The 27,977-nt window shown below is 48.7% G+C and overlaps 1 protein-coding gene across 1 annotated transcript; it reads right to left on the minus strand.

Moving 5' to 3' along the window:
• Positions 1-546: 546 nt before the first annotated feature.
• Positions 547-26,818, minus strand: DLGAP5 (DLG associated protein 5). The gene is made up of 18 exons (XM_056851373.1): positions 26,575-26,818; positions 25,541-25,737; positions 25,128-25,224; positions 24,269-24,364; positions 22,235-22,339; positions 20,633-20,697; positions 19,049-19,344; positions 17,681-17,820; positions 16,580-16,709; positions 15,533-15,618; positions 15,167-15,327; positions 13,389-13,484; positions 9,429-9,645; positions 7,823-8,039; positions 6,426-6,486; positions 4,167-4,416; positions 1,736-1,785; positions 547-672 (listed from the first exon to the last, which is right to left on the minus strand). The coding sequence occupies exons 1-18, from the start codon at positions 26,816-26,818 to the stop codon at positions 547-549; spliced, it is 2,634 nt and encodes an 877-aa protein (XP_056707351.1).
• Positions 26,819-27,977: the final 1,159 nt, after the last annotated feature.

Genomic DNA, 27,977 nt, shown 5'->3' on the forward strand with positions numbered 1-27,977 from the left:
GAGGACCGCTGAGACACACACCAAGGACCAAGCGGGTTAAAGTAACTTTAATAATGCTGTTGAAGTATGCCAAAGGGGGGGAAAAGAACTCTGTAAAACCATTTTTGTATTTTTTGAGCGCCCACATCTTTTGAAGGCAAATTAAAACTTCAAAGAATTATCAGCAGATTTATGGGGCTGGAAATATTACAGTTACCACCTGCACGCCGGCCTGTTAAAACAGCCAAAAAAACAAAAAAAACCTAAATAGGTATTCAAATTTAAATGCCTGGGGATCTTAGCATTTATATTTCCCATCAGTTGGGTCTCTCCGACTGCAGAAGAAGTCATCGGAGACACTCCTATCTGGTCAGCACCGATAAGCCCGCAAAACTCTGCATTATACAGCTCAAGTGGAAACCCCTTCTTCAGAACGTGGCAGCGGGGTCAGTAATTGGCAGGAACTCATAAGACTGGGAGACCCGTATAGCCCATTCGTATATATACCTGTCACCCAGCAGAACATATCTCAAGCGAACTATACTAAAGAAAAGAAAAAAAAGTCCTTCATTTCTCCCCAGCTGGGAAAGGAAGGGGAGAAAACACGATGAGGTCGTTGTTGGAAGCTGCCGCCGCCAACGTCTGAGCTTCGTTCTTGAGAGGAGTGAAGAAAAGACTGCAGTCCAGGTTCGGCTGTGGGGAAATAAAGAAGTGAGAAGGTAGGCGGGAGAACTGCTGCAGAGTCCAGGGCATGAAGAGGCCTAAAGATCGTCCAGCCCAACCCCTTGCACCAGGCAGGGTGACCTACACATGAACGCATGAAGCTGCCTTCTACTGAATAAGACCTTTGGTCCTTCAAAGTCAGCATTGTCTACTCAGACCGGCAGCGGCTCTCCAGGGTCTCAGGCGGGGGTCTTTCACATCACCCACTTGCCTGGTCCCTTGGACTGGAGATGCCGGGGACAACCTGGGACCCTACTGCATCCCTGACAAATAAATGTCCAATCTCTGCTTAATAGCCAGCTCCGGGTTGGGAAATACCTGGAGATTTGGGGGGCGGAGCCTGAGGAGGGTGGGGTTTGGGGAGGGAAGGGACTTCAATGCCATAGAGCCCAACTGCCAAAGCAGCCATTTTTCTCCAGGTGAACTGATCTCTATCAACTGGAGATCAGTTACAATAGCGGGAGATCTCCAGCCACCACCTGGAGGCTGGCAACCCAAGCCCGAGGCCTACACTCACCTCCCTCCCCACTGCCTGAGTACTCTATCTCCAGGGTTGCCAGCTCCAGGTTGGGAAATACCTGGAGATTTTGGGGGCGGAGCCTGAGGAGGGCAGGTTTGGAGAAGGGAGGGACTTCAGCGCCATAGAGTCCAATTGCTAAAGCGGCCATTTTCTCCGGGGTAACTGATCTCTGTCGCCTGGAGATCAGTTATAATAGCGGAGATCTCCAGCCGCCACCTAGAGGTCGGCAACCCTACTGCTCAAACGCCTCCAAGGTGGGAGAACCCAGAATGTGCCTGGGTCATCCGAGTCCACCACTGGACTACCCTTATTAAGATGTTTTCCCTAATATCTTGCTGATATCTCACCACCCATAATTTAAACCCATTGTTACGAGTCCTATCCTCTTCGTTTCAGACCAAAAAAAACCCTTTTTCCAAGTGCAACTGCAGGGCATCAAATTATTCAGCGTAACGGGAGAAGTCCTGCTGTCATTCAGAAAATTCCACACCCGACTCTTCCAAGCCAACTCACCTGGCCCTCTGAGGTTCCGTCATCGCAGGAGAAGTCGCCAAGGAGACGACCTAGAAAGCAAGATCATGTGTCCGTGGGTTTTGACATAATTTTGGACGGGCTTCATACATGAAATGCTTTGCTGCCTGGCATCTACATGTGAGGGAGATTTCAGCCAAACTTCTTTGTGGATGTGCCCCAGTTGTGGTGCCAACCACAGAGAAGGCCCTGAGTCGGATTCTGCAGATCCGTTCTGCAAACTGTGGCTAGTGTACCTGACACAAAGAGCCTTCCTCTGATGCCAGAGGTTGACCTGATGCCAGAGGGAAGTCACGTGCCAGGGAAAAGCGCCGCTGTTCGTGGAAAGGATCTGTGGAATCTGACATCTTACCGCCAAGGGCACCCCAAGAAGGGCCTAAATCATTAAGGAAAAGAGTTGTCTTCTATATGCCAACTTTCTCTACCTTTTTAAGGAGTCTCAAAGCAGTTTGCAATCTCCTTCCACTCCCTGCAACAGACACCTTGTGAGGTAGGTGGGGCTGAGAGAGTTTTGAGGGAACTGTGACTGGCCCAAGGTCACCCAGCTGGCTTCGTGTGGAGGAGGAGTGGGGAAACCAACCCGGTTCACCAGATTAGTGTCTGCTGCTCAGGTGGAGGGGTGGGGAAACCTACCTGGTTATCCAGATTTAGAGTCCACTGCTCCTAACCACTACATCACGCTGGCTCTTCTCGGAGGACCTTAATGATTTATTTATTTAAAGCATTTATTAGCTGCCTTTCTACCTCAAGGTGGCTTACAGTGCAAATAAAACAGTAACAACAAAAACTAGAATTTAAACCCACAACTCAAGACTGCCATAGTAATCAAAGGCAGTCCTAAATAAGACCATCTCCAACAGCCTGCTAAAGGTTGAAAGTGAGGGGGCCAGGCTCACCTCCCTGGGGAGGCTGTTCCATAATTGTGGGGCTGCCACCGAAAAGGCCCTCTCTCAGGGATCCACCAAATGAGCTTCTTTGGCTGATGGGACAAGTCAGGAGGGACCTCTCCTGGTGATCTTAATTCCTGGGTGGGAACTATTTAGCACTACTTATCTCACTACATATTTAACAAAAGAACGGTGCTCCCGGGTACTCCTAGTCAACAGAAAGAGGAGAAGATCTTGAGGTCTGTGTCACACATTAGAAGAAGAAGAAGAGTTGGTTTTTATACTTGGATTTTCTTGACCTTTTTTAAAGAGGCTTACAATCGCCTTCCCTTCCCCTCTCTACAACAGACACCTTGTGAGGTAGGGGGGCTGAGAGAGTTCAGAGAACTGTGACTAGCCAGCATGGTGTAGTGGTTAAGAGCAGTGGTTTGGAGTGGTGGACTCTGATCTGGAGGACCGGGTTTGATTCCCCACTCCTCCTTATGAGCGGTGGAGGCTGATCTGGTGAACTGGATTTGTTTCCCTGCTCTTCCACATGAAGCCAGCTGGATGACCTTAGGCAAGTCACAGCTCTCTTAGAGCTCTCTCAGCCCCACCTACCTCACAGGGTGTCTGTTGCAGGGATTGTAAGCCAGTTTGAGTCTCCCTTAAGTGGTAGAGAAAGTCGGCTTATAAAAACCAACTCTTCTTCTAGCCAAAGGCCACCCAGCAGGCGTCATGTGGAGGAGTGGGGAATCAAACTCAGTTCTCCAGATTAGAGTCTGCCGCTTATAACCACTACACCACACTGGCTCTCAACAGTATTTCCTTCCAACTATGCATACCCGGAAGGGCAATCTAGGGACTCCGTCAACTGAATGAGGCAACCTGACCCAGGCGGCCGATGCCCTGGTCTACAGCCGTTTGTGTCACAATAAATGCAACCCTTGCTTCGCCAGTACGGAGCTGCTGGGATTCACGTCCCGAATGGTGCCACGTGACACTAGGCAAAAACACATGGTTGCTTTATCCTCCTTTAATCCCTGTTTTAGCCAGGATCGAACGCACATTATGCGAAACACATGCGTTCGATCCTGGCTGAATCCTGGCTGAAACAGGGATTAAAGGAGGATAAAGCGACTATGCGTTTTCACCCTTAATGGAGAGGTAAAGATGCCCCCCACAAGAGAACAGCCTAAAGTGGGGGTCCCCAACCTTTTTCAGCCTGTGGGCACTTTTGGAATTCTGACACAGCACGGTGGGCACAGCCCCAAAACGGACGCAATCAAATTGGCGGCCGCGGCAGATGGAGCCTGCCACAAAATGCCTGCCGTGGCATCCGTTCAGAAGCGCTGTGAAGATCCCTGTGCTGTGGTGGCAGCTGCTGCCCAAGCAGTGCTCTTAAATATCAGCCCAGCCAATCAAATCCCCAGTGGCCAAACAGAAGCCTTGCTGGGCAAAAGCCCCACCCACTTTCTGAAAACTGTGGCGGACAGCATAGTGCCCACGTTGGGGACCCCCGCATAAAGCATCACGGACAAGTCTACCTGTCTGACATGCTGGGGTGTGCTGTTCTTCACCTTGAGAGGAAGGCCCTTCAAAGAGGGCCTCCTTCTCAGGACTGCGCACCACACCCTCGTCTCCCAGATCTGTCGCCACCTGTGGAACTTCTTCTATGAAATTAGAGGCTTCTTGTTTACAGCCGGGACTTTCCGCCTCCTGGGAATCCATGGAAACCACATCTTCCACGTCACTAGAATGAGGAGAGGTGCCAACAGCGGAGGCAGTTCGTGATTCCTGCAGAGGGAGAAGAATTGTGTGTCTGAGGGATGTAAAGTGCGAAGAGAAGAAGAATTGGTTTTTATATGCCGACTTTCTCTACCACTCAAGGGAGAATCAAACCAGCTTACAATCGCCTTCCCCTCCCCACAACAGACACCCTGTGAGGTAGGTGGGGCTGAGAGTGTGACTTGCCCAAGGTCACCCAGCCGGCTTCATGTGGAGGACTGGGGAAACCAACCTGGTTCTCCAGATTAGCCTCCAGCGCTCATGTAGAGGAGCGGGGAATCAAACCCGGTTCTCCAGATCAGAGTCCACCGTGCCAAACCACCACTCTTAACCACTACACCACACTGGCTCTCACTGTGTGGTGAAGAAGAATGTTGGCGGGGCGGGGATTGACAAAAGAAAAACGTAGAACAGTTTCGGACAACATGAACAAACCAAGGTTGGCCAGCCGGCACCCTTGGAAGAAATTTTTATCCAGCCCCTAGTAGTGTAAAGAAAGCCAGCGTGGTGTAGTGGTTAAGAGCAGCGGACTCTAACCTGGAGAACCGGGTTTGATTCCCCACTCCTCCATGTTAAGCCTGCTGGGTGACCCTGGGCCAGTCATGATTTAATCACTCCCGTGAAATCCATCTTAGAATCATATTAAACACTGTGGTACAAGATAGAAGGTTTAGAAGTTAATAGAAATAATACCTATGTGGAAGTGCATTAGTTATAAAGAAGTATATCAACAGAAGTATAGTGTCCAGATCACACGAAGTGATGGTATGGCTTTACTCTGCTCTGGTTAGACCTCACCTAGAGTACTGTGTTCAGTTTTGGGCACTGCAATTTAAGAAGGATGTAGACAAGCTGGAACTTGTCCAGAGGAAGGCAACAAAGATGGGGAGGGGTCTGGAGACCAGGTCCTATGAGGAAAGGTTGAAGAAGCTGGGTATGTTTAGCCTGAAAAGGAGAAGACTGAGAGGGGATATGATAACCATCTTCAAGTACTTGAAGGGCTGTCATAGAGAGGAGGGTGCCCAGTTGTTTTCTGTTGCCCCAGAAGGCCGGACCAGAACCAACGGGTTGAAATTAAATCAAAAGAGTTTCCGTCTAACAGTTAGAGCGGTTCCTCAGTGGAACAGGCTTCCTCGGGAGGTGGTGAGCTCTCCTTCCCTGGAGCTTTTTAAGCAGAGGCTAGATGGCCATCTGTCAACAATGCTGATTCTGTGACCTTGGGCAGATCATGAGAGGGTGGGCAACTTGACCATCTTCTGGGCATGGAGTAGGGGTCACTGGGTGTGTGTGGGGGAGAGGTAGTTGTGAATTTCCTGCATTGTGCAGGGGGTTGACCCTGGTGGTCCCTTCCAAGTCTATGATTCTAAGTGGATTTAAATGCTATTTGCCTTAATATGAAGAAGCAGGGATCAAGTATTATTACTCTCTCTTGCTTCTTGGTTAAGCCTGACAATTGGCTAAACTGATGGATCTCACTGATGCAACATGGTGCTGGGAACATCATGTTCGTTTTAAAGGGTAACCAGAATTTACTGTTGTTTGGGAATATAAGAGAGCGAGAAGATCTGTGAATGGGAACCGAGGCCTGAAGGGTAGAGGGGATGTAACCCTGAAGCGATAAGAACACCGACCTCTGGTTTGGCGATTAAGTTCCCGGCCATAAAGTCTAGATAAGCAGCGTCAAAAGTGACGTGAATTACACCCAGGGCAAATGACCACATTCCAAGGAAAGGCAGCCTAAAAGGTCTCCCTTTAATAGTAAAAATCACACCCACGAGGAGTGGTTAAGTATTTTAATTAAGCAGCTGCAAGTCTTGCCAAGTTTTTCCATTACATCATCAATTGCTGGCCTCCCCATCCCCCCCCCCAACTTGGTTTGGGGTCCACAATTGACCAGGCCTGTCCAGTGGCTACAATCAAAATAAACTGCCATCTCGTTTTATTGCCGTTTCGCTTCCCCATGGGACTTGCCAACTGTAAGGGCAGTTGGGTATTTAAACAAAGATGACGCCACTTACGTCGGTTTCTTCCACCACTCTGTCCGCTGCGGCATCAGTTCCCACTGCAGCTTCTACATCACTGCAAAACAAAACAAAGACAACACATGTGCCATTTTGCAAACACAGCCTCTCTCTCATGTTTCCTGCAGCGTACATCTTGGCCTGGTGGTTGGGGTGTCCTGTCGGAGCACTCGAAGCCTCTCCCAAAACTGTCGGCATCCAAGATGCTGGATGAACTAACAGGAAACCCTTGTGGGGTAGTGATTAGAGTACTGGACTTGGGAGATCCAGGAAGATCCAGGGCCTGGGAGATTCAGGTTCAAATCCGGACTCAGCCATGATGTTTGCTTAGAGACTTTGGCCAGTCTGTTTCAGACTAATCTACCTTACAGGGCTGCCATGAGGATAAAACGGAGAAGGGAACATGCGTGCCACCCTGTAATCCCTGGAGGAAGGGTGGGATATACAAGATGGGCGCAGTACCAGCGTGGTGGGCAAAGAGCCAATGTGGTGTAGTGGTTAAGAGCGGTGGTTTGGAGCAGTGGACTCTAATCTGGAGCCGGGTTTGATTCCCCACTCCTCCACATGAAGCCAGCTGGGCCTTGAGCTAGTCACAGTTCTCTTAGAGCTCTCTCAGCCTCACCTACCTCACAGGGTATCTGTTGTGGGGAGGGGAAGGGAGGGCTATTGTAAGCCAGTTTGAGTCTTCCTTAAGTGGTAGAGAAAGTCGGCCTATAAAAACCAACTTTCGTCTTCTTCCACCACGTTTGGCCTGAAAAGCAGGGCAGTGTCCCCAGGCAGATCAGCTGACAGAAATATCTTTGTCCCACCACCTGCATCGCTTTTCCCATGGATGCAATAAAACACCTGGGGACTCTGTGCGGTATTTAGGGACGTGCCCATGGCTGCATCCAATGGAGGGAAATGTGCGTTCGGAACTACTGCTGGAAGGATCAGAGAACAGGAGTGGAGTGGGAGGAACTCGATGGAGAGAGATGAGCAACTCAAAAGTTGTTCAACACAGGGGTCTCCCAACCCTTTTGAGCCTGCGGGCACAAAATTCTGATTCTATGACCTTAGGCGCATCATGAGAGGGAGGGCATCTTGGCCATCTTCCGGGCATGGAGTAGGGGTCACTGGGTGTGTGTGGGGGAGGCAGTTGTGAATTCCCTGCATTGTGCAGGGGCTGGACTAGATGACCCTGGTGGTACCTTCCAACTCTATGATTCTGTGAAATGATCGCCACAGCTTAACTTCAAAAACACCATGCAGATCCTCCGCAATTTGATGGTGCTGGGCCTTACCCAGTGAGGCAATTTTTATGCTGCTGTTCAACCGACTCCTGGGACCCAACCGGGCACTGAGGGTAATTTCCACAGCGGCCGAGCCAGCCCCAGTTCGATAAAACTGAGTACCTTTGGTCAGAAATGCGGCCGAGGAGATCAGTTTGAGAAGGGCCCGCAGACGCGTCCAGGTCAGGCAAAGGGGGGCAACTTCTGGCTGCTGCTGGAGTGCCCAGTCTTGCGACGCAGGTGTCTGCACAACTCTGAAGAAAGGCTCGGCTGATGGATCTCGGAGTTGCCTGTCTGGAAGCCCGCTGGGAAGACCGGCTTGCCGATTTGGGGGTCTGGCCTTGAATGAGTGGGGGGAGAGAAAAGAAAGAATAAAAGCATTTCTGACTCGATCTTTGTGGTAGCTGCATCAAAGAGATATCTGAAACCTCCATAACGTTGTTCGAAAGATTTTTGGCTCACAAAACAAAGACATAAGAACTTAAGAACATAAGAAAGGCCGTGCAGGATCAGACCAAGGTCCATCAAGTCCAGCAGTCTGTTCACACAGTGGCCAACCAGGTGCCTCTAGGAAGCCCACAAACAAGACGACTGCAGCAGCATTTATCCTGCCTGCGTTCCCCAGCACCCAATATAATAGACGTGCCCCTCTGGTACTGGAGAGAACAGGTATGCATCATGACTAGTATCCATTTTGACTAGTAGCCATGAATACCCCTCTCCTCCATGAACATGTCCACTCCCCTCTTAAAGCCTTAAAATAAGAACATAAGAAAAGCCCTGCTGGATCAGTCCGAGGCCCATCAAGTCCAGCAGTCTGTTCACGCAGGGGCCAACCAGGTGCTTCTAGGAAGCCCAGACAAGATGACTGCAGCAGCATTGTCCTGTCTGGGTTTCACAGCACCTAATACAATAGGCCTACTCCTCTGATCCTGGAGAGAATAGGGGTGCATCATGACTAGTATCCATTTGGACTAGTACTAGTAGCCACACTGGGTGCTCCCCCTTGGGGAAAAGGCAGAGTATAAAGAATTCAATCAATGAATTAAATTAACATGCAGAACGAAGTGGTAGAAAGCACAAAACTCAACGTGATGTTTTTTGTTTGCCACAATACCAACATGTCCACAGGTTTTCCCAGAACTTGGGACCCAAAGGTCTCCCCTGTCCCTGAACTATTATTTATTAGATTTTTAGTCACTGCTCACCCAAGGGTCTCGAGGCGACTTACAACAGTGTAAATGAGTTAAACACAACCTAAAAACAGCTAAAAAATATAAAATACTACCATTAAAATTTTAAACTGTTAAAATATGTGGTTAGCAACTTTTGTTGTTGTTGCTAAGCCACAGCTGACTTATGGCGACTCCGTAGGGTTTTCAAGGCAAGAGATATTCAGAGATGGTTTGCCATTGCCTGCCTCCATGACTATACCACTAACAAAACAACCCAAACATGTGCATTACGCTCCAAAGGCCAACCTAAATAATTAGGCCTTGCATGCCCTGCGGAAACGAAACATGTCATGAGAGAGTGCATTCCACAGGGCAGGGAGCCAAAGCTGAGAAGGCCCTTCCCCCTGGGGACAGCTAACCGAGCGCTGGCCACCTGCCTAGAGGATGACCGAAGGGAGCGCCGGAGGTTGTAACTGGTCTATCACGGGCAGCTCTTTGAAACAGAGAAGCTTCTTCCACCGACAGATCCTGTTACAAAGGAAGCTTGCACTGACCTGGGAAAGACCTGGCAGGAGATTCGACCCGGAAAAACCCTCCATCAAAGGTAATCTTCTCTTCTTCCTCCTTCGGCATTTCTTGCCTCGCCACCACTCCCTCTGGTTTCGTCTTATTCTTCATCATCGCCTTGATGGCCGCAAGGCGTTTTCGGGCAGCAGTCTTCCCGACAGACCGGCCGGTTGCTCTGGTGGCCCTTTGGGGGGCGGTCTTCTTCTGGAAGTCAAGGGGAAGGCAGGACTCAGGATTTCCTCCCAAGAGCTTAAAGGTACAGGGAGCAAATCAAACATCCACAGACCACGAAGCAGGCTAGATTTTTTAAAAGGTTACTTCTTTTATTTCACGCTCTCCCAAAGCTCCAACGTCCCCTTGGACAGATGTTGGTGACAGCCAGTGTGGTGCAGTGGTTAAAGTGTCAGACAAGGATCAGGGAGTCCCGGGGTCAAATCCCCACTCCGCCGTGGAAGCTTGCTGGGTGACCTTGGGCCAGTTGCACACTCTCAGCCCAACTTACCTTGCAAGGTGGTTGTTCAGATAAAATGGAGGAAAGGAGAACTGAAGAAGAAAAGTTGGTTTTTATATGCCGACTTTCTCTACCACTTAAGGCAGAATCAAACCGGCTTACAATTACTTCCCCTTCCCCTCCCCACAACAGACACCCTGTGAGGTAGGTGGGGCTGAGAGAGTTCAGAGAGTACTGTGACTAGCCCAAGATCACTCAGCTGGCTTCATGTGTAGTAGTGGGGAAACAAATCCAGTTCACCAGATTAGCCTCCACTGCTCATGTGGAGGAGTGGGGGAATCAAACCCGGTTCTCCAGATCAGACTCCACCGCTCCAAACCACCACTCTTAACCACTACACCACGCTGGCTTAACCTGGGTAACCTTAGGCCAGTCACACACTTTCAAATCTGCCCTACCTTGCAGGGTTATTGTGAGGATAAAATAATATAAAGCACTTTGGGTCCCCATGTATATCAGTGAAGTAAATAAATAAAATCAGGGAATATAGTGATTGTGAATGACAAGCCAAAGGGACTTCTGGTCAGATTTCACTTCCTCACAGGAACAGACGTTTCCTACTTTACAGGGCTGTTGGATGGATCATCAAGATAAAGTGCGGGAAGTGTTTTGAATACGCCGTATGCTAAAGTGATTTTCACCAAGGCAGGTGACAAATTTGTTCATTTACACCCAGCCTTTCCCCTCAACGAGGACCCAAAGCAGCTTACGCTGGTCTCTTTTCCTCCATTTCATCCCCAAAACCACCTTGCGAGGTCAGTAGGCTGAGTGTATGGGTATACGAAGGTCACCCAGCAAGCTTCCATGGCAGAGTGGGGGATTCAAACCCGGGTCTCCCAGATCCTAACCCAACACTCTTAATCCCAACACCACACTGACATGTCAGATACAGCAGGTGAGCAAGAGGCTCACCCCAATCAGACTGCGTCTGTTTTCCAGAGCAGAGCTCTCCACAGTCAGGAATGGATTTTCCCGTAGAAAGGGAGGATTTGGGACCCCACCATATTGCAGAGTCCCCTGGTGGAAAACTGGGGGAATAAGACAAGTTCTGCTCATGAAAGGAAGCCTCTTCTGGGCATACATTAGCTGCTTTTCTATCACTGCTGGGCCCACAACAGTGGCTCACTAACCAAACCAACCCTGTACCAGGCCATGGGCTCTTGAGAGGCAGATGAGTATTCTGGACGACCCGGGTTTCAATCCCCTCTTCTAACACGGAAGCTCACTGGGTGACCCTGGGCCCGTCACAAACTCTCAGCCTGGCCTACCTCACAGGGCTCTTATTGTGGGGAAACAGAGGTGGGGGGACGATGTTCCAAAAGGTTGAACGGAGGAGAAAAACAGGATACAAATAAATGCAAGTGCATCGTCTTCTGAAATCCCTCTTTACTTCAAAGTAAATCAGCCACGCTCATTTCCTTCCCCCCACTTTGACTTCCGCAAGGGTGGAAGCAGCCGAGATTCACATGCATCAGTGTGTGTGTGTGTGTGTGTGTGTTTGCATAGTGTTTGCATAGGGAGGAGGGGGAGTCCTTGGGATCAGGGCCTATGTCAGCAGCCCAGGTTGCTTGTTCATAACGTTTGTGGCTCGCATGGTGGCAAACAGGGTTCCCAGTCGGGAAACGCACACAAATTGTATTCTTAAAGGGGAATTCTGAGCCTGAGAAACAGCAAGCGGAAACAAGAAGAGTTGGTTTTGATATGCCGACTTTCTCTACCTCTTAAGGAAGAGTCAAACCGGCTTACAATCGCCTTCCCTTCCCATCCCCACAACAGACACCCCTCCCCACATCAGATACCTTGCGAGGTAGGTGGGGCTGAGATAGTTTGGAGAGAACTGTGACTAGCCCAAGGTCACCCACAGCAGGCTTCATGTGGAGGAGTGGGACTCAAACCCGGTTCTCCAGATTAGAATCTCCCACTCAAGTGGAGGGTCTCCAGATCAGAGTCCACCGCTCCAAACCACTGCTCTTAACCACTACACCACTGCAGGCTATAAATGCAATAAAGGAAGAAAAAAAGGAGGGGAATTAAACCCAACCTAAAAACAAAAGCTGGGTACCCAAGGTTGGTTGAAAAGAAAATATATATAAGTCTTTGTATAAATACTGAAAGTATAATTTATTAGAAGCGCTATATAAAAGTTAAAATTATTTAAAAGCATTAAAATAGCACAATGGCATTTCCTGAGGTTGATAACTGTAACCACATACCAAACGCGTTTCGGCCTATGGGGCCTTCATCAGTGGTTAATTAAAACCCTTTGTTAAACCTGCACACATTTACAGAAATACATTAATGGATACAAATACAAATAGTTCAAACCCAACCAGGCATGTGTATATGTTGTAAATTCTATACCCAATTACTCAGATATCTGGTATAATAGGTTCTTGTTGTAATACTGGTTAGTATAAGTCTCTCAAATACTATGTGCGACCTGGGATTTGCCCACCTATGCTTTCCTGATCACTTCCTAGGGTTCCCATTCGCCTGCTTATGGCGGCAGACCTCCAGGTAAGTGGGACCCTTCCCTGCCAATGCTCACCTGAAGGGGGGGAACAATTGTCCTGGGGGGAAAAATTAAAAAGAAAAAGCAGGCCTCGCCTGCTTGCGGGAAGTTCAGACCATGGAGTTCTGGGCAATTCCTAAAGCTACCCTTGTCACTTTGGGGCAGCTCTAGGAATCACCAGGAACTTTATGTCCAGAAGTAGAAAAGGGCAAGAGTCCAGTAGCACCTTAAAGACTAACAAAAATATTTTCTGGTAGGGTATGAGCTTTCGTGAGCCACAGCTCACGAAAGCTCATACCCTACCAGAAAATATTTTTGTTAGTCTTTAAGGTGCTACTGGACTCTTGCCCTTTTCTACTCCTGCAGACAGACTAACACGGCTACCCACTGTGAATTATCTATGTCCAGAACTTCCTGTAAGTGGGCAAGGGCTTATTTTTCTTTTCAAATGTTTCTCCTAGGATGCTGCGCCCACCTCCAACCCTCCTGCTGGTTGCTGGGCACTGCCCTAACCCTCCCCTCCCAGGTACCCTCAGGAAGAGTATGTGGGGCAAAGTGGAATCTACATTGCTAGGTGGGGAGAATTGGCCAGAACTGGCCCCTCTTCCACCAGTAAAAGTCCTGTTGTGATAGAACTTGTGGTTTCGGGATATTGCCTGATATTAGTCCGGTGTGTTGATTTGAGGACCTTCCCTAAGGTCACGTGTTCAAGTAGGCAGTTCAATTAATTGAGAGTGCTTGCATGAACCCGTTGGGAGTTGCTCCTTAGATTAAAGCTGTTTGAACGACTCCTCATTCTTTCGGTCTCTATTTTGGAACCCAGAAATATTACAAGCCCAATTCCATCAACAGTCCCAGCCCAGAGTAACTTTGCTCTATGATCAAACGGCCACCCGAATGCAGAATTCTAGAAGCCGCGCGTACCTTGGTGATTCGCTTGGTCTGATCGTTGTCTACCATTTGCCACCCGTTCTCCTGAAGCTTTCTCAAGTCCTCAAATTTTTTGTTCACATCTTCTACCTATTGGGAGGGGGGAAAGATAAAAAGGTTGCATGACAAGATTACAGTCAGTCAACTCCACATTTTTTTCTTGGATGTATTCTGGGTGAAAATGAAACAGTCTCAAAAAACAAAAACAAAGGTTTTCTTAGTAAACACAGGGCTGAATAATACTATGCCAGCACAGAACTGCAAGTCCTGGTTCCAAATGCTCAATCAATCAATCGACCTTTATTGGCAAATACTCAGAAACATGACATAAGCAGAACACAAAATTCACTGTGCATACCCTTTCAATTTAAATATGGTTTAGACCAGTGGTTCCCAAACTTTTCAGGCCACCGCCCTCTTGGTTCCACAAACTCAACCCCAGCGCCCCCTACCCTATCCAACAACACAGTTGAAGGGGCCCACCTCTAGCATCCCCCTGCTGCCCCCTTGCCTCTTAGTGCCCCCTAGGTAATCCTACCCCCCCCCAGGGGGTGGTACTGCCCACTTTGAGAACCACTGGTTTAGACTTTAGTCCTTATATTGACAACTTCCATCAAAAATTCCGCCACCTTCAAAGTGATTTCAGGAATAGTATCAGTCAACAAAAAAAACTGGCATACAGAGAATTCTTGGCTAGATTTCATTTTATCAATCAAGGGTAGAATTGTTTTTTTTACGAGGATCATCGTGCTGGTGGCAATTTATGGTTATACGCTGTAGCGTATCGTGTTGACCAAATGCTCTATTGAACACGTCATGACTTGGAAAGTCATCCTCCACTGGGGCTGATGGATCTGCTCCTCTCACAGCTACAGAGAAAATATGACTCTCTGTAGAAGTCTCCTTTCCCTAGATTTAACAGCTGCTGGCAATCCATCTACCACGTCACACTTTAAAAAGGGGAGATGAAATTTAATTTTTCCTTGACACTATAAAGAGAAAAGTTGCCGCGTCTCTCCCGCAATTGACCGATCTATTTGGCAGCAGATAATGCAGTATCTGCTTCTCAGAAAACATCTTTGGCTGCTTTACCAGGGAGTGATATATTTACTTTGTGCAGTATTATTTTGTGGACATGCTAAAACAATGTGGGCTAGGGAGCCTACTTGAACCGGACAAACTGGGCATTTTCGTTCTTCAGCAATAATTTTATTGTATTGCCCTTGTGTCCCGGCTGAGTCTAGGGCATTACATCTCACAAATAAGAAAGCTTGTCTGAACTTATTAATTTCTAACCTGCGGAAATAGTCTGCCAAGGAGAAAGTTCTGTTGAACGGTATCTGGAAGAAGCGAGGTGAACATTTACGATTTGCATCCTTAAACACTAAAGACCAATTCTAATTTGGAAGATGAATTTGGACCATGTGGATCCAGCTCACTAGCAGATGTGCTTTCCTATGGCGGAAGGAGACCCCTAGGGAGGAAGGAGACCCCATGCTAGTGGATCAGATCCACAGGATCCAACTCTGCACAAAGCAGTTAGACCCAAGAGTTCCCTAGTCGGCTACCGAGGGCAGCCCCATATCGAGGACTTAGTTTCCAAGGCTAGACTAACAAAGGCACATATGCAAGCCGAAACACTTCTGTTATCTCGCCGCACAACAGGGTGATGCCTGCATCTATTCTGTGCGGCCCCAGCTATAAGCGGCAGGCTGGAAGAAAGGAAAAACCGCCTGAATGGAATGCCAGAGACTGACATTCAGAATCCTCACCTGGAAGGCGACCATGTCCCAGAATCCATCCAGGTCCGAACACATCGTCTCCTTCTCGCCGCGTCTGAACTCGCAGTTGTCCACCAGCCCTTGGAACTGCCTGAACCTCTCTGCTATGAGCAGCCTGGTTTGCCCGACAGTTGTTCGGACAAGATCTTTCGCTGAAGAAATGTACATCGTGTTATATGCGAAAAGCATTCAGTGGGAAGATCTCAGGCGCGCGTGATTTAAACGCCAGGTATTTCACTCCTGGCAGGTTTGCTTAGAAGCATCATAAGTCGAATGACCCCTTTGGGCCGATGCAGTCGAAGGAAACTATTGCTGCGTCGCAGAGACTCGAGTTAATTCTCGCCTTTCTTCTCTTACCTTCCTCTGGGATGTCCATCTCGGCGGTTCCGTCCCATTCAAGACAACGTGAGGTCAGCCTCTCTGTTTCGGAGTGAAGAATGTTTCTTTGGGGGAGGGGGAGAAGAGGAAGCAGATACAACTCAGTGAATCATCAATATTTAATATGCCTCGTCCCCCCACGTCCCGCTACTCAGGGCTGTTATACGCCGAGCCACGCCCGCGCAAGGTGGTACCAGAACTGCCGACGGCCGTTCGCCCGCATTGCCCTTACAAGGCCGGTGGGTGAAGAGAGGGCGACTGGCTCAACATCTCCCGGTGAGCTTTGCGGCACAGGAAGGATTCGAACCCGGGTTTTTCCCTAGTCCTTGTCCAAGACCACCCACTACATCAGCTTGGCAATCCTCTGCTTGAGAGAAAGTCAGTACCAGCTGGAGAGAGCGGAGGGACCAAGATACTTCCCCATCTGTTTATTATTTCAATATGATCCTTTTATGGGGCGGTTAAATTGTTTTAGCTTTATATTGTGATTTTAGTGTATGTTTACTGCATTTTATGTTTTAAGAACCATGGTGTTAGCCGCCCTGAGCCCGGCCTTTGCTGGGGGTTGAGGGTGGGAGAGAAATATAAATGAATAAATAAATAAATAAGTTGGCTGTGACTTGATGCCACCGTCCATACTGCTGCTCTACAAATGTACTTTGAACGAAGCCACAAGGTGTTTGCAGAGGGGTTTTCTGACTCTGCCGTTTTAATTCTCAGATTTAAAAAAGGTCCCATTAGATGGGCTAATGGCTGGGAGTCGGCAGGAGACAGAGGATGCTGCGTAATGTCTGATAAAGGGCTAATGCAGAGCGCTACAGCACAGAGGGGAAAAGAGCGAGGAGCTGAAATGGGGTTCTCTGTAATGGGGTAAGCTTTTTGCTTTGCAGAGTTGTTTAAGCGGAGAGGCGGGTCTTTTCTGCGGAAGAGGCGCCGCTTTCGACAGAGCGCTCAATCATCAAGCACTCTTTTAGCCGCTCTGCAGGGGGCCTTCGTTTAAACTCCGCTTGTACTTTTTGCGCTAACCTGAAATAAGGCACATCATGCTGCGGTTCTCCCATCAGCTCTGAAGTTTCAGGTGCGGGAAGGTCGGTAAGCCGCTGATCGATCTCTGTTTCACTAGTAACAGCCATCGTCTTTTCTTTCAACCCGGGTTCTACAGAAGGGGGAATCCCGTAAGAAAAAGCCATAGAACTCTGCAGACATCCCAGGAAGAAGCCCGACTGCAGTACTGCACCATCTTAAGGCTGCCGACCCGTGAAAAGAATTTCCAGTTGTCTGCTTTCTGGTTCTTGATTCAAATTTGTACATTACAAAAGTCCCAGGACAGGTGCTTTGTGGGACAGAAGTTAAACCGGGGTCCCCCACCTTTTTGAGCCTGCCTTTGGAACCTTTTTGAGCACGTCTGGAATTCTGACGCGGCATGATGGACGCAGCAACAAAATGGCTGCTTCAGGAGGCGGAGCCAGCCACAAAATGGCTGCCACAGCTTAACACAGCACCTTTGGTAACACAGTGGACATCCACCTGCTGCCAAAGCATCATTTTAAAAAAAATCGGCACAGTCAATTAAATTTCCAATGGCCAATCAGAGACCTTGCTGAGCAAAAGCTCCACCTGGCCCCGCCCACTTACTAAAAACACTTCGTGGCCGCCAGAAAAGGTGTTGGCGGGCACCGTAGTGCCCATGGGCTGGGGATCCCTGAGTTCAATGATTCTAACTAATTGTTAAAAGAAAAAGGCACCTTTAATACTATTGCTGCTCAAAAAAAACAAAACAACAACCAATTATTTCCTCTGGCCCTGCAGCCTTTCATTTGATTCTGAGCCCCACCAACTAACATAAATCCCACTGATAATTAAGTGGAGTTCACAGATCTAAAAGGAACGCTTCATATGTTGGTGCAGTGTGGTATTTCCACTGCAGCTGACAACAGCCTTCAAAGTAGGCTGGGACAGTAGATGGAAATGCAAGAGAACAGCAGCTCACATTTTAGTCTCTTTACAGCGAGAAACAGAATCAAACCCTTCCAGAATTAAACTGCAGATTTTCATGGACTCGGAAGGGTGTAACTGGTTTGGATAGCTCAGCCAGCCACTACGCTAAATCAGCTTCCTGCTACATACCCATCTTATCCTCCTGAGGCTCCAGGGCAGGCGGAGATTCTGGGAGGTCCTCTTTAGTCGCTTCTGGCACAGGGGAAGGTTCGCTTTCTGAACAACTGTCCTGTGGTGCGGTTTCCTTCGCATCTTCCATAGGGACTTCACTAGGAAGGACAATCATTATCTGACTGGCAACTCAGTTCCAACAGGTGTGACATTACATCATTTTGATGCCTTAGGGCTCCCCAAAGTAGAAGATTGGTTTTTATATCCCAATTTTCTCGATGTTTAAGGCAGCGACTCCCAAACTTGTACTCCACAGAGCACTTAGAGCTCCACGAAACATCTCTTAGCACTCCGTGAAGATTGGAAAGAAAATTACTACTGTCATTCAGTTTAGTATATAGGTGCTAGGTGAAAATTAGTGCTCCGTGACTAATTTCTCTCCTGAAAAGTGCTCCGTGATTCAAAAATTTTGGAAACCGCTGCTTTAAGGAGTCTCAAACCGGCTTACGATCGCCTTCCTCTCCCCACAACAGACACTTTGTGAGTTAGGTGGGGCTGAGTTTGGAGAGAACTGTGACTAGCCCAAGGTCACCCAGCAGGCTGCAGGTGGAGGAGCGGGGAATCGAACCTGGTTCTCCAGATTAGAGTCCACCGCTCCTAACCACTACACTACACCTGGCTTAAGTTATATTAGTCAAGTGGTTGTCAGCTGCCAAAGGGAGAGAACGGTTGTCATGCTGCCAAAGGGAGAGAACGGGGCCCCTCGAATCTCCACTACCCCTTCTGATTGCATCTCGACTGGATCAACCAGCAAGACGTCACTCCTGCTAAGCCAGAAGTTCAGAGGTATCTCTCCACCCAGATATGTGCCTAGTCGCCCATGGCGGGGGCCAAAGACAAGCTTAGAGTTGCACGGGTACCAAAGTCTGGGGCTTTTTGGAATGGATTCTGACATCATACTGAATGATCAGAGGGAGGGCAGGAAGGGTTACGTCAGTGTTTGGCTCTCGTGGCCCTTTCTTACATGCCCAGGGTACTGCCAATTGCCACTGTGGGGCCAGGAAGTAATTTTTCTCCAGGCCAAATTGGCCATGGATCCTGGAGGGTATTTGGGGGGGGGGCATCTTCTGGGGGTGGAGTAGGGGTCACTGGGGGTGTAGGAGGGAGGTCGTTGTGAATTTCCTGCATTGTGCAGGGGGTTGGACTAGATGACCCTGGCGGTCCCTGAATCTCTGGTTCTGTGAACCCGGAAAGGAGACGCCCAGCCTGTAGGAACAGAACACGTTCTTCCTCACAAAATGAAGGCCATCAGAGAACGGTGAGCAAAACTTATGTTTTAAGGCTCACCCCATTTGCTGGGGCGCTTAGGTCCATCAGCACTCTTACCTGGTGGTCTTGGTAGGATTCCACGTGAGACTGGGACACAGGAACACACTGGCCCGGGACGGGGTCATGGGCGAGACCTTGAAAGAGGCCAGGCCCTCCAGAGGCTTAAAGACAAAGTTCTGAGGGGCGAACGAGTGCATTCTCCTCGGAGGAAGAACTGGGGCCTCAGGCGCCGGCACGTTTTCCTTTTCTGGGGAGGCTTCGGCCTCCTGGGCGTCTTCAGTCGCAGCAAGTTGAAAGGCAGCCCCCTCTTCTATCGGCTCCGTCGGATCGTCCTCTTTCACATCATGTAACGCCTGCAGTATAATGGAAATACAGCAACCACGTGAACACATACTGAATCAGACCATTGGACCCTCAGGGTCAGGACTCTGCTCAGGCAGGCAGCCGCTCTCCAGAGCTTTAGGTAGGTCTTCCACGTCACCTGCTACCTGATCCTTAGCTGAAGATGCCAGGGATTGAACCTGGGACTTTCTGCATGCCAAACATAAGAAAGGCCATGCAGGATCAGACTGAGGCCCATCGAGTTCAGTAGTCTGTTTACACAGTGGCCAACCAGGTGTCTCTAGGAAGCCCACAAAGATGACTGCAGCATTCTCCTGCCTGTGTTCCACAGCACCTCATATAACAGGCCTTCTCCTCTGATCCTGGAGAGAACAGGTATGCATCATGGCTAGTATCCATTTTTACTAGTAGCCATGGATTGCCCTCTCCTCCATGGACATGTCCACTCCCCATTTAAAGCCTTCCAAGTTGGCAGCCATCACCACATCCTGGGGCAGGGAGTTCCACCATTTAACTATGTGTCGTGTGAAGAAATACTTCCTTTTATCTGGTTTGAATCTCTCACCCTCCAGCTTCAGCAGATGACCCTGCATTCTGGAATTACGGGAGGGGAGAAAAGCTTCTCCCTGTCCACTCTCTCCACACCATGCATAATGTTACAGTCCTCTGTCATGTCCCCCCTTAACCTCCAACTTTCCAAGCTTAAACAGCCCTAAGCGTAAAGTCCCCTCTCCGTCGTCCTCCGTGCTGCCCAGCTGTGACATCAGATGTACATATATACATGTGAAACTGCCTTTATGCGGCATCAGACCATCAAAATTAGTATTGTCTACTCAGACCGGCAGCGGCTCTTCAGCGTCTCAGGCAGAGGTCTTCCACATTGTTTACTGACTGGTCCTTCTAACTGGACATGCTTTACCACTGAACCTGGGACCTTCTGCATACCAAGAAGATGCTTTACCACTGAGCCAGGCCCCCTCCCCTAAATTTTTATTGACAGACCTTAAGCCCGCCGACCTTTATTTATTTATTTTAGAAAACAAAGGAAGTTCCTTGACATTGGTCACTGTTATTATGTGCCTAGAAACAGAAGCATGATGCTGGGAGTGGAAGTAGTCCCCAAGAATGTGAGCTGGGAAGCTCTCGCTTTGGCAATCGGCTCATGACAAACCACTCAGCGGCCCCAGTCTGCAAGGAGAACACTGGGCCTACCTCACAGGGCTGTTGTAGGGATGACAGATTGTGCATGGTGAATTTGAATTGCTCAAACCATTCTGAGGTTACAGTGGAAAAGTGTACCTCTTTGTTTTTGTTCTCCATCTGCCGCTTTCCTTTGTGTGTCACCCGTTTCTCTGCCAGATTTCCTGAAACAGACCAGACAGAGCATTAAAGGAGTTATTCCTCCACAGAGAACGCCGCACCGAAATAAAACCCAAAAACGCCAATCAGAAAAATTACTCAAATGTTCCTTGGATGCAAACAGACAAACACGGTCTAGACCAAACCAAGCCTGAATGCTCCCTAGAAGCTAAAATGACTTAACTGAGGCTATCATACTTTGGTCACATTACAAGAAGACAAGGGAAACTGGAAAAAGATGATAATGCTAGGGAAAGTTGAGGGCAGCAGGAAAAGAGGAAGACACAACCTGAGTCAAATTGACTCAATCAAGGAAGCCCCAGCCCTCAGTCTGTAAGACCAGAGCAAGGCTGTTACCATTTTGGAGGTCATTAATTAATTTTTTTTGCCATCAAGTCACAGCTAACTTACAGTGACCCCATAGGGTTTTCAAGGCAAGAGACCTTCGGAAGTGAAGAAGAAGAGTTGATTTTTATATGCCGACCTTCTCTACCACTTAAGGGAGAATCAAACCCGCTTATGATCACCTTCTTTTCCCCTCCCCACAACAGATACCCTGTGAGGTGGGTGGAGCCAAGAGAACGTGACTTGCCCAAGGTCACCCAGCTGACTTCATGTGGAGGAGCGGGGAAACAATTCCAGCTCACCAGATTAGCGCCTGCTGGTCATGTGGAGGAGCAGGGAATCAAACCCGGTTCTCCAGATCAGACTCCACCTTTCCAAACCACTGCTCTTAACCAGTATGCCACGCTGGCTCTCAAGTGGTTTGCCATTGCCTGCCTCCGTGTCCCCACCCTGGAATTCCTTGGTGGTCTCCCATCCAAACACAAACCAGGGCCAACCCTGCTTAGCTTCTGAGATCTGACGAGATCAGGCCAACCTGGTGATATTCAGGTCAGGGCCATTAATTCATAGGGATGCCATAAGTCGAAGGAAACTTGACAGAACACACATGCACACTCCTTGGAAGTGCCCTCCAGATATTTAAAGGAACAGGAAAGGGGAAGTGTTTGAAAGCTAGGCAGATCTCAAACTGATGCAGAGCTGCAATCAAGCCAACTTTCCTAGACACCAGGCTGCCCAAGCAAGGCACATGAAGCTGCCTTATACTGAATCAGACCCTCGGTCCATCAAAGTCAGTATCATCTACTCTGACTGGCAGCGGATCTCCAGGGTCTCAGGCAGAGGTCTTTCACATCACCTAGCTGCCTGGTCCCTTTAGCTGTTGATGCCAGGGATTGAACCTGGGACCTTCTGCATGCCAAGCAGATGCTCTACTTGTGAGCCCTCCCGACAGTCTTAAACACATATGGAGCTACCTTTCCTGAATCAGACCCTTGGTCCATCAAGGTCAATATCTTCTACTCAGACCAGCAGCGGCTCTCCATGGTCTTAGGCGGGGGTCTTTCACATCACCTACTTGCCTGGTCCCTTTAAGTGGAGATGCCGGGGATTGAACCTGGGACCTTCCGCATACCAAGCAGATGCCCTACTGCTGAGCCATGGCCCCTCCCCAAAGGCAGTTGGGACCACTTCTCTCACCTGCAGTCACAGCTGGTTTCAAGACCTGCGGGAGCTTGGACATGGCGGCAGCCGTCGCTCTCGTCATCCTTCCACTGGGGTTGGGGGGCACTGCAGGCTGAGCCCCTAAAACAAAACAGATGTGGGTGTGCTCTTGAATCCTTTCACACTCTGGGTCGAGAGAGACTTTCAACTCGAACCAGGCGTTTTGCAGGTGGCCTGTAGAACCCGAGCTACTTTTTTAAGCTTAAAGAAAACGTTACGCAGAGGGCTGCTGGAAAGAAAACAAAGGTCTTTGATCAAGGGGAACAAGGCAACAACGGAATATATGGACACAAGAAGCTGCCTTCTACTGAATCAGACCTTTGTGCCATCACGGTCAGGATTGTCTACTCGGACTCGCAGCACATCCCCAGGGTCTCAGGTGAAGGTCTTTCACATCATCTACTCCTTGATCCCTTTGGACTGCAGATGCTGGGGATTGAACCTGGGATCTTCTGCATGCCAAGCAGATGCTCTGTCACTGAGCCAGGGCCCCTTCTATGAGTCTCGAACACATGAAGCTGCCTTATGCTGAGTTAAGACACTTGGTCCATCAAGGTCAGTATTGTTTATGTAGGATGAAGGCTCTCCAGGGTCTCGGACAGAGGTCTTTCACATCACCTACTGGAGATGCCAGGTATTGAACCTGGAACCTTCTGCATGGCAAGCAGATGCTCTACCACTGAACCACGGCCCCTCTCCATGGCTCTCCAGGATCTCAGACAGAGGTCTTTCATATCATTTGCTGCCTGGCCTTTTTAACTGGAGATGCCACTTGGGATTAGGAAGAAATCTGCCTCCCAGCCAGATTGGCCAAGGATCCTGGAGGGCTTTTCCCTTCTTCTGAGCATAGAGCACGGGGTCATTGGGGGAGGGTAGCTGTGAATTTCCTGTGTTGTGCAGGGAGTTGGACTAGATGATACCTGAAGAGCTGGCTTTTATGTGCTGATTTTCTCGACCACTTAAGGAAGAATCAAACCAGTTTACAATCTCCTTCCCTTCCCACAACAGACACCCTGTGAGGCAGGTGGGGCTGAGAGAACTGTATGAGAGCTGTGACTAGCCGAAGGTCACCCAGCTGGCTTCATGTGGAAGAGAGGGGAAACCAGCCCGGTTCACCAGATTAGCCTCCGCCGCTCATGTGGAGGAGTGGGGAATCAAACCCAGTTCTCCAGATCAGAGTCCGCCACTCTTAAGCACTACACCATGCTGGTCCCTTCCAGCTGTATGTTTCTAAGGCCATGAAGCTATGGAAATAGCCCTGGGACTGGTCACAAGGCAGCAACTCACCCATCTCCCAGAGCTGGTATAAAAGGTGTGTGAAATAAAGATTATACTATGATCTACCCTGAGACTTTGGCATAGGGCAGGGGTGGGGAACGTCAGGCCAGGGGGCCGTGTAAGGCTGGCAAAATCATTTAGTCTGGCCCTTCGTGGGTCCTGGCAGATCTCTAGCTCAGAAGGATCTGGCGATCTGCCCCCTCCCGTGGACAGAAATAGCCTCTATTCAAGGCAGATGTGAGTTTGGTTTGCTGAGAAAAGGAACCCTTTCCCCCCTTGCAGGAGAGTCATTAGCTATGGAGCTGCTAGGGCCTGCCAATAAACTGTGTTAACCTTTTCCCACCCGGGCCGTAGAGAAATGTATTCCCTCTGTACTACAAGAGGGCTGGGGGCAGAAGGTGGGCGAGTGCGCCCTGGTTGGATGCCTGCCTGCTTGCCCGCGCTGTGGGGGGGTCATTGGGGGCAGCTGCCTGCTTGGGGCTTGGTCAGCTAATTTTTAAGTTGATAATTTTGTATGGCCCATGAATGATGTTATAAATATCCAAATGGCCCTTGGTGGAAAAAAGGTTCCCCACCCCTGGCATAGGGTAAGGGGAGGGGGAAAGTGAGGTATAAGAACATAGGAAGCAGACGCAAACCCCTTTCCCTTACCTTATCCATTTAGGATGGGTATATAAGGGACCAGATCTGACCTTATAGCTCTTCAAAATTAACATGGTCTGCAGTACATACCTTTGCTCTCTTTTTTGGCAGGTTTGTCCACATAGATGTGCTGCTGTCTACATTGAGGGGGTTGAAGCCCAGAGCCCTTACTGGTACACTTTGGCACTATCTGCAGAGAGAGAAGGAGCAAACTTTTTAACACATACACAAATTCTACGCCATCCATTTGCCCTGGAGTTCCGTGCATTCTTTTTATATGCAACACACTCTGTTGAGACTCTTCATAAAGGGATAGAACTAACATCTGTTTGCTCTTTTACATCCCTGCAAATATGTCCAGTGCCCCACAAAAGGGGTTTGCTAGCCTGCTTTTGGAACATTCGTACAGTGCCATCCTAAACAGAGTCACAGCTAAGTCTATTGAGGTCATCGGCCTCGGAAGGATCTATCTCTGCTCTGGGTTGCACTGCCAGTTACCTGGAGCCAAACCTTTCCACTGGTGGTAGAAAGTGCCAGCACTCGCAGCCAATTCATGGCGACCCCTCATAGGGTTTTCAAGGCAAGAGACGTTCAGAGGTGCCTTTCCCTTGCCTGCGTCTGGCAATTTATTGGACTCCTTTCAATTGGTGAAAATTATGAAAGCTTTCAGACTACACAGACATTATCAGAAAAACTTAAAAGAAAACCTGTTCTCAACACACACAAATCTCCATTCTGCCATGTCTGGTGTCACGAAGTGACCACACTCCATAGATAAACATCTGTCACTTCGGGAGCCCCCCCCCCCCGCACAAATTCCCCAATTTTCAAAAACAGTCAGCCACTAAGAGACTGCCTGGCCCTATTTAAGAGGCCTCGCTGGTACAGCTCCAGCTTGTTCATTTTTGCATTTAACGCTCCCGCATTATAAAGAAGAAAAACAAAAGACAAACCGTGGAAGCCTGGAGTCTCGGAGGGGGCTTTGCCGTTTCTTCCAAGACGCTCTTCGCCTTCGATCTTGTTACCCGCACTGGAGGTGCCACCGCCTAGAACCATCCAAGGAGAGGAGAGGGAAAAGGTTTTAAGCTAGGGGTAAGATTGACGGGCGTGTACACGCTGTTGATTGTACGCCATCGCAATGAAGTGTGGTCCCTACGCCCAGTGAGCACAAGTCTTCTCCTGTTAGCTGAATCTTCCAAATGTCTGTAGGGAATCAAGTGCTTAGCCCAACTTCAAAATTATAAGACTCTCCCGCCTAATCCTGCGGACTGCTGTGTATGGAAAAAATTGCATGGGATTGAGTGCAACCGTTGCTAAATCAGTACGAGTTATGTGATATAGATAAGGCGTGTTTTTTGTTACCTTCTCCTTTGGCTTGCTCAGCACTGGAATCTGTGATGGTTGCGGCAGAAAGGAAGGCATTTCCGGCTTGTATCGCCCACACTTAAAGATGGGCTTCTCTCTTTGCTCTTTCAGTTTCCGGAGTTCTTTCTCAGCCTTGTAACGCTGGAGCATTTCCCTGCGCTCCTTCCCACAAATCTTGGCATCTGGTATTTGTTCTGTGGGGTAAAAAGGGATAACTAAAGCCCCTCCTGTATCACACAGTCTGCTCCTATCCACCTAAGCAAGATACAGTGATATCAAAAAGGCTAGTTCAAGTCCGGAGAAATCCACTGACTTTTGAAAGAAAGAACGGCTGTAGTTTTGAGAGAAAACTGCCATACCAAGAGGCATGCATGTGTGCGAGCATGCACAAATGCCTTTAACATAAGAAAGGCTCGTCAAGTCCAGCAGTCTGTTCACACAGTGGCCAACCAGGTGCTTCTAGGAAGCCCACAAACAAGACGACTGCAGCAGAACTATCCTGCCTGTGTTCCACAGCACCTAATATAATGGGAATGCTCTGATCCTGGAGGAAATAGGTATGATTCATGACTCGTATCCATTTTTCCTAGTAGCCATGGATAGCCCTCTCCTCCAGGAACACGTCCACTCCCCTCTTAAAGCCCTCCAAGCTGGCAACCATCACCACATCCTGGGGCAGGGAGATACACAATTTAACTCTGTGTTGTGTGAAGAAATACTTCCTTTTATCTGTTTTGAATCTCTCACCCTCCAGCTTCAGCAGATGACCCTGCGTTCTGGTATTACTAGAGAGGGAGAAAAGTTTCTCCCTGTCCACTCTCCCCACACCATGCTTAATTTTATAGACCTCTATTATGTCTCCCCTTAACCGCCTTCTTTTCAAGATAAACAGCCGTAAGTGTTTTAACCGCTCCTCATAGGGCCGTTGCTTTCCCCCCCCCCGACTCCCCCCCCCGCCATGCTCGGGGAGGAAGACGAAGCGTGATAACTGGTGCTTTGTCAAACAAGGGCCACAGGACCTTACAACTTACTCGGCTTCCCCTTGCTCTTCTCCGGAGAGCGCCCTTCGCCCGTCTCCTCCAGACGAGAAAGCTCCTTGTCTCTGGCGTGCTGCGTGTTGACATCTGCCAGTCCGAACTGCCTGCCCTTATCGAAATGCTTGTGCCGGCTCTCCTTTTGCGAGACGGACTTCCTGTGGACCAGTTTCGCCTTGAGAGCCTCGATGCTCAGGTCCTTTTTGTAGCGGCTGGCAAAATTGGTAGCCGACTTGCTCATTCTGGATACAAAAATGAAACCAGAAACTTTTATGCTAAGAGATTCCCCCCCTCCTTTCGCTACATTTCTGATAAATGAAAGAAAAGAGGGCCGCACCAACTCAAACGGAGACAAAAAACAGCAATTGGTGCAAGGGGAAAGTATTTAATAATTAAATTGCCCCTATGTGTTTCGTATACGCTTCTTTCAGGGGGATCTTCCTTAACTGAGACGTCCCAAGCAAGCAATTATTGTTTTCATTGTTGTTTCATTGCTTGCTTGGGACGTTTGAGTTAAGGAAGATCCCCCTGAAGAAGCGTATGCGAAAAGCATAGGGGCAATTTAATTATAAAATACTTTCCCCTTGCGCCAATTGCTGTTTTGTGACTACATTTCACTGCTCTACTAGGTTGATACCTGCAAACATAGTATATGAGAGACATATACTAACCAGTATTACAACTAGAACCAATCCTATCAGATGTTTGAGTAACTGGTAATAGATTTTACAACCTACATACCTGGTTGGGTTTGAACTTTTGTATATGTATGTATGTATTTATTTCTGTAAATGTGTGCAGGCTTAACATGTGTTTTAATTAACCACTGATGAAGGCCCAATAGGCCAAAATGCGTTTGGTATGTGGTTACAGAGATCAACCCTAGGAAATGCCATTGTGCTATTTTAATGTTTTTAAATATTGTTAACCTTTACTTAGTGCTTCTAATAAATTATATTTTTAGTATTTATATACATATATATTTTTTCTTTCTACCCAACCTTGGGAACCCCAGCTTACATTTCTGCCACCAAGTTGCTGTCATGGACCAGAGCCATAACTCCTCCATGCCAGGAAAAGAGGCTAAAGCAGGAGGTTCCCAACATGGTGCCCATGGGCGCCACAGCACCTGTCGACACTCTTCCTGGCACCCCTCCAAGTGTTTTTTTCTTTTTTTGGTAGGTCAGCTAAGTCTCCCAAGAGCAGCTATCTTGAACTACATCCTCTGTGGTCCGGGAAGCAGCATGGAATGTATTTCAGGACACTGGCCTTCATGGAGTCAGGGCATGAGAGATACCAGCCCCTCCTTCTGGAACTGGAGGAAATCACGCAGCGGAGAGACTGCGCCAGTGCTTCAAGGCAGGGGCTGGGTCCTGCCTTCTCATGCTCTCTTCTTGTAA

Source organism: Euleptes europaea, chromosome 6, assembly GCF_029931775.1.
Source record: "Euleptes europaea isolate rEulEur1 chromosome 6, rEulEur1.hap1, whole genome shotgun sequence".
NCBI lineage: Eukaryota > Metazoa > Chordata > Lepidosauria > Squamata > Sphaerodactylidae > Euleptes > Euleptes europaea.

Coding starts and splice junctions, on each gene's coding strand:
- DLGAP5 (XM_056851373.1), bottom strand. CDS start 26,818: ATGAGCAAGTCGGCTACCAATTTTGCCAGCCGCTACAAAAAGGACCTG. Junction 8,040..9,428: donor TCCTGCCAGGTCTTTCCCAG/GTCAGTGCAAGC, acceptor CACTCATTCAAG/GCCAGACCCCCAAATCGGCA. Junction 1,786..4,166: donor CACCCCAGCATGTCAGACAG/GTAGACTTGTCC, acceptor CTTGCTTTCTAG/GTCGTCTCCTTGGCGACTTC.